Genomic DNA, 13,138 nt, shown 5'->3' with positions numbered 1-13,138 from the left:
CTATCGTCTCTTTTTGCCAAATCGCTAAGTTACGGAGACATAAACAAACCAATACCGGTTGTTAAACGGTGGTGGTGGGTAAACACAAACACGTGCACACACACACATGTTATTTTGACTTTCCGTTTACCAAATCCACTCACAAGGCTTTGGGACTCACATTTTTAAAGTACTTAATGGTTTTTGTCGCCCTTTTTCTGCGAGGAAATTTGGCTTCTATTTCTGGCAGATCGAGTGACCACTGAGATGAGTTTGTTTATAGACATCTAAGTCTATCAGTTAGTTTGGTCTGGCTGTATCCATGTCATTCCGTTTTTATACAAAAATCCTACGGATTATTGGGAACAAGCATCGGTACTGATGCATTATTCTTTCTATGTAAGTATCATTTAAAAAAAAGAAAAAAACAAGATACTCAGATTACGTTTCTATTATATTTTACATCCAAAGATGTTGTGGCAGTAATACATTGCTCTTTCTCATTGTAATTAATTGTTTAACAATGTTTCTTTTTGTTGTTTGACACTGGATGAATATAGTCACATTGATGCTTTGTGTTTTCATTGTAAGTATTCTACTAAAACTATACTTAAACGACTATGGCCTGGGGAAGAAATCAAGAAGAAATTATTTACATATTGGTCGTGCGTTTGTCTTTTATTCATCAAATTCTGAATCATCTTCTACTGCGATTAACCCTTTCGTGGCCATATTTCTTACAAAATACATGCCATGTGTTTTAATTGGTTTTTTTTTAATTAACGAAGATATTTTTGTATTAAGGTTTATTTTATTAAAATAAATAACTTCTCTGTTATAGGTTAGTATTTGGAATATTAGACCAAATTATTTTGCGTTCAAATGTGGATGTAAATAATTTACAAAGCGGACCGGTTGTACAGGTTGTCTTGTAACTTAGATCAAACTACTGAAGATTCCAGTTGTGAATGGAAGATAGAAATCGAAGACTTATATCATGAAATGTACAACGAAATTATGAAGTAATTATTGTATTTAATAATCTGTAAGTGTGAGATTATCTAATGTGCTTTCTTTTTTTTTTATTATTCTTTCAAATGCATACCGTTGATTCAAGAAATAATCCTTGTGGAAAACCTTAAGGATTTACCTTCAAAACTTTTTTAATAATACGAAAAAACTGTGGCTTCCATTCAAAGTAACATTTTTTTTGTCTGTGTATAATTTAAAGTTAGAGGAGTTTGTGGGTTGTTTTTTTTTTTTGCTTACTGTATTTTTTAAATCTAATTTTTGCCGACAAAACTTGGAAAAGGTTAGTGACACTAAGGAGCCTATTACAATCGAATGAATGAAAAAAATTACTTTATCATAATTAATTGGATTAAAAAGCTTAATATAGTTATCTTTACGTTTTTTATTCGCAAATATATTGTTCCTTAAACAAACAAAAGTTATTTTAATGTGTAGGACGGCTCAGTATTTCGAAACCAAACGGGTGGACATCTTTATTCAAGTGTACCGGAATGTTTTATTTATTGTCTTCGCTGCTTGTTGAGATTTAATAGAGCTGACGGGGTCAGTATGTCGGTCATTTGACACAGCAGGAGGAGGAGAATTGGGGAACAGGTCACTTTAATTCAGAGGCAGCAATCTTTCCGTGTTTGAAGGCCGCATTAATTGAACTATTGTTTAATCCCTAATCTCACAGTTTTATCAAAGGTTGTGTATTTAGTCTATATAGCTTTCTGTTTTCCTTGCATGTTCTTCGTCCACTTATTTCATAAAGAATAGTTGTAAATCCTTGCTAACATATTCTATACGTCATCCGATTTACCTTTCGGTAAGATGCTTTCTTTATACCATTGAAACTAAAGTTCGTACATTTTTGTTGGTTTATTTATTTTTAATTCTTTCTTCAGGACACTTTACCAGATAAGATTAGCCCCGGTGGCTTACAATCGAAATGGAAGTTATTTTATTTAGTAAAATATAACCATTATCACTTCATGGAAACAACTGATTCACTGACGACAAAGTTAATTTGGATGAATTTACACCAACTAAATATGGAGGGACGCTTTGCCTAAAAGATTTGTTTTAAGATATATCTGTATGTGGAGAAGAACATCAAATAATAGAGGTTAGATTTCTGATAAGCATGCAATAAAGGCATACTTTTACAAATATATTTCTTTTATAAAACACAAACAGCTAAGCGAGGAGAAATACTCAGAATGATGAGATAAAGGATGTTTTTGGTTCAGGTTATAACATATTTAAAAAAATGAAATTTAACCAAGAAATTGGTTTTTCATATGACCGAAATAAATGTGAAATGATTTCAATTGATGATGAAAATGCACCCAAGGATGAGATACTATTTCAATGTGAAATATGTGGGAAATCTTTCTCAACAAATTTGGCTTTATCTGTACACATTGAAATACACAAAAAAAGGACACCATTAATGGAACACATGAAAGTGGGGATTGAGCAAGGAACTTCCAAGTGTGGAGATTGTGGTAAATCTTTGTCTGACTGTGGTTGCCAATCTAAGAATAATGAAATATCCGGCCAGATTTATTGCTGTGAAGTGTGTGAAGAATCGTTTGAAACTGATTTACGCTTGATTGAACACAGTCGCTCACATGTTGGTAAAGGATACCATCACTGTTTAGACTGTGGAAAATTCTTCTTAGCCAAAAAATCATTAATGAAACACATTCGTGTACACTTTGGTGAAGAACCTTACTGCTGTGAAATTTGTGGTAAAACTTTTGCTCAGTATGGTGCCTTAACTCAGCATAAAGTGTTGCACAATAGCGAGAATGAATATCTGTGTAAAATTTGTAGCAAATCATTCTCTGAAAGTTGTAAACTGTTGGAGCATGGTAGAGTACATACAGGGGAAAATGCCTACGAGTGTATAATTTGTAGCAAGACATTTAATAAAATGAGTATTCTAGTAAGGCACAAAAAAACACACACAGGCCACAGACCCTTCAGCTGTGATGTATGCAATAAGTCATTTTCGAAAAAGGATCACTTAAAGAGGCACCAAACTTTACATTCAAGGAATACCTACAGCTGTTCACTCTGTAATAAATCCTTTACTAAAAAAAAATCCTTGACCAACCATAAAAAGCGAAATCACTGATGGTTTCTATGACTTTCTTTTACTTGATCATTCACCAGAAATGGTATAGATCAGTGATTATTTCATTGGTTGCCTTTCGGATTTTGGATCTGCTTGAAAACACAAGTTGTCACAGCAAAACATTTTTTTCATTTTATGAAGTGTGTAATGATTTTTTTTTTCTTTTTTCCACTAACTGTACTACTTTTTCTTATTAGTTCGGTTATACAGCTTTATAAAGACTTGTTGAAAGTTTTCCTGGAAACAAAATGAAAATGCATCAAAGATCAAGTAAGAACAAACTCATTTTTAACACAGTCTGGGGGTGTGTGTCTTTCTGAGAACTTATTAGACCACATACCACTGAGGAGCCATGTAGCTGTAGAAGGAGTCACTATTTGATTATGGAAGAAAAAAGACATTTTAAATATATATGGGAATTTATATCATTAATTCTGTGTTCAAAGCCTGAAATATCACATTATATTATACCTACACAACAAGACATTTTAAAGTTCTGAAATAAGTTTATGAATTAGACAATCAACTTCTTGTTTGGGGAGAGAAAAGAGTACTTTTTGTTGTTTTGTTTTGTTTTTGCTCTAATGTTTATACATGCACTTATACTTCAGTTGGATTGATTAATGATCTTTATCAAGGATTGTCATGATTTTAATGTCCATGATGCCATGCTTGCATATGCATAGGACAATTTGTTGATGCAGATTTTCTATGGCCAGATGCTTTTCCTGTTGCTAACCCTCATCCGTTTCCAAGCAAGCTAATATTTCTCTATGGTTGGACATGCTTTCCTGGGAGACTGCTTGAATGAGGGTATTGCTCATTTATAGCCATTGTGTGATGCCAAGACAATGACACACACACACACGACAGTGTTCTTTTGGTTTCTGTTTATCAAATTCACTCACAGGGCTTTGGTTGGTCCAGGACCACAGTGGAAGACACCCAACGTGCCACACATTGGGATAGAACCCGAAACCAAGTGGCTTGGAAGCAAACTTCTTAACCACACACCCATGCCTGTATTTCTTATTCGTTAATCTAAGTGTAATATTCGTATAAATGTGTTTATGTGTCAGTTTCCTGGTGAATACAAATGTTATCGGCCTTAGGAACAAAGATCTTTTGTTTCAATCTAGTCTGGTATAATGTACGACACATAGTGATGATCAGAGATCAGATCACTGATAACGAGACTAATGACTAATTGAGACAAGTAGTTACTGAACTTTTATGTTGATGCCTATATTTCTATCCCTTGATGTCATAAAAATGTTTGTTCCTATGGACAATGAAATATATGTAATCAAAAAAATGAACTCACTGCTAAATGATTGAGGGTAGGTTTGGATACAGTTGGTTAGCAAGATTGTAATATCTTATCATGCTCTTAGCATTCTACAATGCTTACTAAAGCTTTTTTTTTTTTTAACCATGTGGTCCACTTTTATTCTTGTCTGCTCGATCTACCTCAGTTTTCACATGATCAGATAAACCTGCTCTAACTCAACCAAGAGTTGTACGATCTAACATCTATCCTATCCAAGTTTAGTTCACCTATCAAAGCATGCTACAGCTTTTGCAACCAGACGTAAACACTAAATGCTAAGTAGAGGCTAAAAATGGAGAAAAATACAAGTTCTTCTAATGTTAAAAACTCTGGCTATAGTATTGAACAAATGTAAAAATGTAATATCACCTCTTATAACATAGCCAGTAGTTAAAAAGCTAAGAGATGGTTATTTTTTGCTAGCCATATGATCCTCATCTATGCAAACAAGGAAAGCAACATAGACAGACCATCATCTCTCCTTAATTTTAACCTTCCACATTACAACCGTCTGCTCAGAATGACATGAAATTTTGCTAATGCTGTTTATATGTAATATGGAATCATGATGGAGAATGGTAAAGTCAGTGAAGTGAAGGACACAACGATACCTTACATTATTTAGTTACGTTCATTTACATACCAAGGCCAACTTTGTCTTTTCATCTTTCCACTGTTAAAAGGAGCAGCAACTAAGTACTGAAGTCAAACATCTTTCCTCAGAGTTTGAAACCTTTGAATATATGAAAGAAATCAGTATTTGTATCGGAACACAACTATATCAGTTGACTGCAGACAACCATTTCTTCATACATTCTAATCCAATATGACAAACAATTCCACCAATTCCTTGTTTTACACTTAAAAATAACAGAAAAATCATAGCAAAAAGGTATGTTTTATGATTGTGACACATCTTTGAATGTACTATTAAAGCTTCAACAATACTCAGTATATCTACTTTGATTGAGAAAGCTCTTGTTGACTATGTACTTATTGAGGAAATTGTTAATATAATGTCAGAAATCAATCATCCTTTGTTGATGCATAGGATAATGGCAGTGTCATCACATGGTGTTTGTACATGAATTGGATTTAAGTGCAGGAACTTTGGGCAACATCAAACTCTCATTCAAGTTGCAATTTAGAGACATGGTAGTAGATCTGGATACTGTGGGTTACCAAGATTTTTGTAATATCTTGTCATGCTCTTAGCACTCTACAATGCTTGCTGAAGCTTTTTGTTATTTCTTTTTTTAACCCATGAAGCCCACTGTTCTCGTCTGCTTGATCTGCCTCAGTCTTCACATGCTCTAACTCAACCAAGAGTTGTGTAATTCATCAGCTACCCTCGCCAAGTTTAGTTCACTTATCAAAACGTGCCACAGCTTCTGGGACCAGAGGTAAAAACACTAAATGCTAAGTGGAAGCCAAAGGTGAAGAAAAATACAAGCTCTTCCAATGGATATAGTATTGAAGAAATGTAAAAATGTAATATTATCACCTCCAGCAATGTAGCCAGTGGTTAAAAAGCTAAGAGATGGTTATATTATTGCTAGCCATATAAACAAATCTTCATCTATGCAAACAAGGAAAGCAACATAGACAGCCCTTCATCCCTCCTTAATTTTAACCTTCCACATGACGACCATAACTGAATAATTTCTCCTTTGGCAGTCTCAGAATTCTAATCATTCAACCAATTCCTATTCATGGCATTGTAGTATAAATGACTGAATATTAATTCCATGGAAACTTGTACATTTTACATAATCATCAGTATGAGATAGCTGGCTGTTTGAATTACTAATACAATGCCTCAAATGGACTCCATGTACCCAATTTTACTCATTCTTGGGTCAGTTCAAGTCTTCTTTGGTACAAAAAATGCTTGCCTAATTTTCTGTGCAGTGAGATCAAACAAAGAACCACACAGCAAGTGTCTAAACAAATAAACACAAACAGACTTTAAAACACCCTCTTGCAGGTACATGATAATTTAGTCTCCTTTAACAGTACCAATGTGTGTCATGTTCTAAAAGAAAAAGGAAACTGATATTTGGTTATATCCTGTTACATCTGTAAATAAAGTTCTAAGTTATCTTTGTGTTCTTTATTTTCTTTCTTCAATATTTCTGTACTGTTGTATTTGTTTTTAGAAGTATTAACATTTGCTTATTTACTGTAGAAGAGTTGTGGAGTGACAGACAAAAGAATGCTATCTGGTGGTTTAGCTAGAATCCTTTATACTCTGAGTTCAAATCCTGTCATGGTAATCTTTGTTTTTCTTCTTTTGAGGGGATGATTAAATAAAGTACTTGCAGTGTATATGTCCATAGCTAACACAATACAATACATGTATGGTATTCTAACTAATATAGTACATGTGTGGTACTCTAACAGCAGCATAGTTGTACATCAAGCCATGTGGAATAACTGACTCCTTACTTGGTGAGGGTTTGTGTCAGCAAGCCAGCTGTAAAACAATGCCTCAAATAACATTATCAGAGAAAAATCCACTATCTGAATATATCTTTTTCATTGTTTTACATGTTTTTCTATGTTTGCATGGGTTCGACCAGTGGTTCTCAACTGGGATGCACATGGCCCCTGAGGGTCCATATAAGATTTTGGTGGGGTTTACACTGTGAAATAGTAAATTGGGGATCTGCAATAGCATCTTAAGAAGCCCTGAAAAAATTTTGCTACAGATGTATGTATTGGTTATGCATTGCAAGAAACTAGTTTCTTTCTCTAACATTTTACATAGTTCAACCTGCACAAGTCATATTATAGCAGTCAGCCATTCTGAATGAAATTTTTAATGTTAGAATCAGGAAAAAAAAGTGTCAATCTATGACAGTATCACCAAAGAGTTCAGCTTCATGTCTATACAGTATTCATATTGGTAGAGTTTTCTCAAAAAAGAGACAGGAAAAATGTATGAACCCTTTAGCATTTAAACCAGCCATCTCTGGCCCAAATATTTTAACTGTTTTTCATTCAAACTGGCTAGATATCTAGTCTCTCACACCTACCGTACGATGTCATTCTAAAAACAAGCACATCATCAGTCTTGAAGCTGTTAGATAATGCATGATTAATTCAAAACAATGTTAATAAATAAGTACTACATTTGACACAGTAATCTGAATGCCAAAGAGTCAAACAAATATATCTTCTTTATATATAGAGAGATTCTGTCCTTTTGTCCCACAAAATAAAACTAAAACCAGAGATTCTGTCAGTTTGTCCCACAAAGTGAAACTAAAACCAGACACCATCTCTGATTCTCTTTCTGTCTCCTCCTCTATATTCTCAGTCATGCTACTTCAAAGAGATTCTGCCTTTGTTTGTTCTGCGAAGTGAAACCATCTCTATGATTTTCTTTCTTCTCTACCTGTCTATCCATTTCCCTTTCCCTCACTAAAAGAACAAACACCCACATCTTTCCTAATCTTCATAATTCCAACAATACAGATTGGATCTGTGGTCGAGCTATCCTGACTCCAAAAAATGATGCAGTTCATAGCATTAATAATATGCCATTGAATAAACTTCCAGGAGAAGTATTCACTTATAACTAAATTGACAGTGTTGATGATCAGGATAGTGTTAACTACCCCATCAAATTTTTTAACTCACAAGAACCACCAGATACAGCTCTTCATTGTCTTCAGCTGAAAAAAGGGACTCCTATTATGCTACTGCCTAATTTGTCTCAACCAAAATTATGCAATGGTACAAGACTAATTGTGCACAAACTTATGAGGAACTGCATTGAAGCAAGTATTCTCTCTGATTGTGGTAAAGGTGACACCGTCTTAATTCCTCACATACCAGTTATACCATCTAATGCCCCATTCCAATTTAAATGGTTACAGTTTCCTATCCGAGCTTCTTTTGCCATGAGCATTAATAAAAGTCAGGGCTAAACACTAAAAGAATACTTGAAGAACCATGCTGTTCACATGGCCAACTTTATGTAGGAACATCATGTGTAGGAGCAAAAGCAAATCTTATTGCTTATCCACCCTGAAATAAAACAAAGAACATTGTTTATTAAGAAATATTCACTCTTAACACAACATGAATACTTCAATAACTTGATTTCCCAATACTATCATTACATTCAGGAATGACTAAATTACCAATTTCAATGAACTGTATTATATAATTGCCATTACTGTATGTGAAGGTGCATGGCTCAGTGGTTAGAGCGCCAAGCTTACGATCGTGAGGTTGTGAGTTTGAAGTGAGAATATAATTAAACCAATTTCTATTTGTACATATTTTTATTTTCAAATTATTTTCAATCAATCTTTTAGTTGTACTTTGTTTGCCAAATGCAAACAACTATATTGTAGTAAAGACATATTAGGTAATTTGAAATACATATATGCTGACATATGTGCTTTTATTTTATGGCACTGGTATTTACTATAACATAGACTATAAGTGAGATAAAGGACATTGATATATACTAATGTCAAAGGCGGTGATCTCGCAGAATCATTAGCATACCAAACAAAATGCTTAGCAGCATTTCGTCAGGTCTACATGTTCTGAGTTCAAATTTCGCCACGGTTGGCTTTGCCTTTCATTCTTTCTGGGTTGATAAAATAAGTACCAGTTGAACACTGGGGTCAATGTAATTTACCTGCCTTGCTCCCTAAATTTCTGGCCTTGTGCCAAAATTTGAAACCAATACATACTAATGTTACAAATAATGGCACTTGTTGTTGGCACTCCGTCGCTTACGACGTTGAGGGTTCCAGTTGATCCGATCAACGGAACAGCCTGCTCGTGGATTTAACGTGCAAGTGGCTGAGCACTCCACAGACACGTGTACCCTTAATGTAGTTCTTGGGGGGGTATTCAGCGTAACAGTGTGACAAGGCTGACCCTTTGAATTACAGGCACAACAGAAACAGGAAATAAGAGTGAGAGAAAGTTGTGGTGGAAGAGTACAGCAGGGTTCGCCACCATCCCCTGCCGGAGCCTCGTGGAGATTTAGGTGTTTTCGCTCAGTAAACACTCACAACGTCCAGTCTGGGAATTGAAACCGCGAGTCCGCTGCCCTGACCACTGGGCCATTGCGCCTCCACAACAAATAATGGAAAAGCATCTATATATATGTGTGTGTATGTTTTAAATGGTCAATATGACTACTATGAAGTAATATTCATCAACAGTATACATTAAACCAAGTTTAATCAATGATCTTTTCACATATGATTAATATCAAATCTTTGTATGAACAATTGTTCACAATTATAGAAGTGACAATATCAATTTGCATTATATATATATCTGTCTCTATTACTAAACAAAATTCTATGACAATTATTTCTCTTTAAAGCCTGTGTATTTTTTTATGGCTTACAAGATTAGAACTGGCACTGAAAGATTTGCCACATGTCTCACACTGATATGGCTTTTCTCCCGTGTGTAGTCGTCTATGTACAATCACAGTAGAATTTCCAGAGAAAGATTTTCCACATATTTCACAATAATATGGCTTTTCTCCTGTATGGACACGTGTGTGGGCTACAAGTAAAGTCTTCAAGGCAAAAGCTCTCCCACATATTTCACAGTGAAATGGTTTTTCTCCAGTGTGCGTTCTCACATGTATTTTTAAATGATTACTTCGAAGAAAAGACTTGCCGCATATCTCACATTGAAACGGTTTCTCTCCACTATGCGTTCTTTTGTGTGAATTTAAACTACTGTTATCGCTAAAACAGTTCCCACATATCCCACAGTGATATGGTTTTTCTCCAGTGTGTATCCTTATGTGGGTCTTTAAACAACTGTTCTCTCTAAAAGACTTCCCACAAATTTCACAGCGAAATGGCTTTTCTCCAGTGTGTATAGTTTTATGTTTTTTTAGACTTCCATTATTCCTGAACGATTTTGCACATATTTCACAGTGAAAGTGTTTCTCTCCAGTATGTATCATTTCGTGTGTTTTCAAATTACTGTAATGGCTGAAACACTTTCCACATAACTCACAACGAAAAGGTTTTTCTCCAGTGTGTATAGTCTTGTGGGCTTTTAAACAAGTATTATCATTGAAAGTTTTCCCACATATCTCACAGTGAAAGGGCTTCTCTCCAGTATGTATTTGTTTGTGTCGTTTTAAACCACTGTTGCAGACGAACGACTTACTACATATTCCACAATGAAATGGTTTTTTTCCGGTATGTGTTCTTTTGTGTTTACTCAAATCCCCAACAGTTACAAAAGATTTCCCACAAGTATCACAGGAATATGCTTTTTCCCCTGTGTGTCTTATTTTGTGGGTTTTTAAATCACTATTATGACTGAAAGATTTACCACAAATTTCACAGTGATATGGTTTTTCCCCTGTGTGTGTCTTCTTGTGTGATCTTAAACTATTATTATAACTGAAAGCCTTCCCACAAATTTCACAACGATAAGGTTTTTCTCCAGTGTGTATTCTTTTGTGCTTTCTTAAATCCCCAGTAGTGACAAACGACTTCCCACAAATATCACAGTGATAGGGTTTTTCACCCGTATGTCTTCTGTTATGTGTCTTTAAACCACAATTATCACTAAATGATCTTCCACATGTTTCGCAGTGAAAACGCTCTTCTCCAGCATTTATTCCCTTGTGCATCTCTAAATCTCAAATGTTGACAGTAGATTTCCTTTAAATTTCAGAGTTTTTTCTTTCTAGCATTTACACATTTGTGGACTACAAGATTACATTTTTCTTTTTTTTAAAAATCGAATCTGATTTCCTCGTCAATTCCACAGCAAAATGACGTTTCTTCAAACTGAATAGTCTTCTACCTATTTTAATCGATTATCACCAGCAAAAGATATAATATTAACTTCATAATCATAGTGAACTATCGTAAAGTGTGTTTATATAAATATTACGGACGAAGGACATCTCCAAAATCACAAAATATTTGGGTACTTTTGCTTGAACACAGATTCCCCACATAGGACATTCACTTCATTCATTGACAATATCTGTTCAAAATGTTGGAGACAGGTACTAAAATTTAGGAGAGCCATTACACTGATATAAATCGTAAATAATGGTACAAAATGCAGATACTAAACAAGCTTAAATTTCGCATTGTATGCTTCACTTTCAATGTCTCTGTAAATAAATATTAAAATGTGAAAAACACGTTATAATTAACCATGCATAATATTTGTTCTGTATTAGAGTTCCACAACGAGGGAATTTTAAAAGTACATATGTGGTTCAGTTTCCTTGTTTGGAATACCATGAAATATTAAGGACAGCCCATCTTTTTACATAATATAATGAAATTAAAAAGTTTTTTAAAAAACTAGTCTTTAAACGTAATAAAATGAAATAACAATGATTTAGTTATGGGCGTATAGTTATTATTATTTAATAACTTCGAACTGAACTGAATTAGAGCCATATTTTTTTCGTATCTATTATGACAAAGTAACAAAAAGCAAAACAATCTGGAGGACAGAAAATCTGACTATACTGCTTAAAATGCGTTGAAATCTGATCAAACTTAAAATTGCTTGTGTAAAATCGATTATTGAACAGTCACAGCTGATGCTGACAGGGGAGATCACTGCATATGTTCAGTTGGCTGTTCTGTATATTGAAAGCCCAGCCTATATTTTATATATATATATATATATATATATAAGGGAGAATATACAAATAATAACAACAGACGAGGACAGGTGGTGTAAATAACAAAAGTATATATTAGTATGACGCTCGGGAATACGGAAAGTCTTTGACGTTTCGAGCTACGCTCTTCAACAGAAAGAATACGGAGACAAGGAGAAAAACACGGAGAAAAAAATAATTGAATAGTGTTCAGTCAACGGTCAATCATATATATAAATTTCGGATAGTGGTAACAGAAGTATCTAAGGTTGTTTAGATACAAGGTCAAGCCTGACCGAGTAGACCCATGATTAAAGATCTTGTTTACCCATTTTTTTTTTACCATTCCATGTTTTTCCCAATTTTTACTTTATCCAATGTGCTTTCATTAAGATTGCAGGGTATGACTTGAAGATACTTAGCTGCCATTTCTAGCAGATCGAAAAACCACGCGGAGGCTTCTTTCTCAGCGGCTCACAGTGTATTGTTGTGCGTATGGAGAAACTCTACAACTGTACGAGAGGTAGCTAATGTGTGTATTTGAGGAATTCTAATGAAGCATGTTTTCAAATCTGGACGTCGCAGAATATTATTTTTGGCTTATGGCAACAAAGTTTAGGCAAAAATAGCTTCTCCTAGAGGAGACACTACAAATCCTTCCTTTGAGTAGCTGTAGTCAACTCTGTTACCTGTAGAGACTCGTCCGCCTTCGATTACGTTCTGAAGCGATCACCTTTAACATTAGCAGAAATTAAATGTGACGGTGCGGGGTATTCTCACACTTCCGCCTCCGCTTGTATCACGTGTTACTCTTTTACTTACTTGTTTCAGTCATTTGACTGCGGCCATGCTGGAGCACCGCCTTTAGTCGTGCTACTCGACCCCAGAACTTATTCTTTGTAAGCCTAGTACTTATTCTATCGGTCCCTTTTTGCCGAACCGCTAAGTTATGGGGACGTAAACACACCAGCATCGGTTGTCAAGCGATGGTGGGGGGGGACAAACACACATACACACACACATATATATA

At 34.8% G+C, this 13,138-nt stretch overlaps 2 protein-coding genes across 2 annotated transcripts; one reads left to right on the top strand and one right to left on the bottom strand.

The window, feature by feature from the left end:
- The first annotated feature begins 2,263 nt into the window (after window positions 1-2,263).
- LOC106874978 (zinc finger protein 551) lies at window positions 2,264-5,554 on the top strand. Its single transcript, XM_052973019.1, has 2 exons — window positions 2,264-2,870; window positions 5,403-5,554. The coding sequence occupies exons 1-2, from the start codon at window positions 2,264-2,266 to the stop codon at window positions 5,552-5,554; spliced, it is 759 nt and encodes a 252-aa protein (XP_052828979.1).
- A 3,221-nt stretch (window positions 5,555-8,775) lies between these two features.
- LOC106874973 (zinc finger protein 431) lies at window positions 8,776-12,918 on the bottom strand. The gene has a single exon (XM_014922897.2). The coding sequence runs from the start codon at window positions 11,107-11,109 to the stop codon at window positions 9,823-9,825; it is 1,287 nt and encodes a 428-aa protein (XP_014778383.1). The 5' UTR covers window positions 11,110-12,918; the 3' UTR covers window positions 8,776-9,822.
- Between the last annotated feature and the right edge of the window lie 220 nt (window positions 12,919-13,138).

The sequence above is a fragment of the Octopus bimaculoides genome, chromosome 14 (genome assembly GCF_001194135.2).
Source record: "Octopus bimaculoides isolate UCB-OBI-ISO-001 chromosome 14, ASM119413v2, whole genome shotgun sequence".
Classification (NCBI taxonomy): Eukaryota; Metazoa; Mollusca; class Cephalopoda; order Octopoda; family Octopodidae; genus Octopus; species Octopus bimaculoides.
Note: the sequence above shows the minus strand (reverse complement) of the source record. Positions and strands in the feature narration are given on the sequence as shown.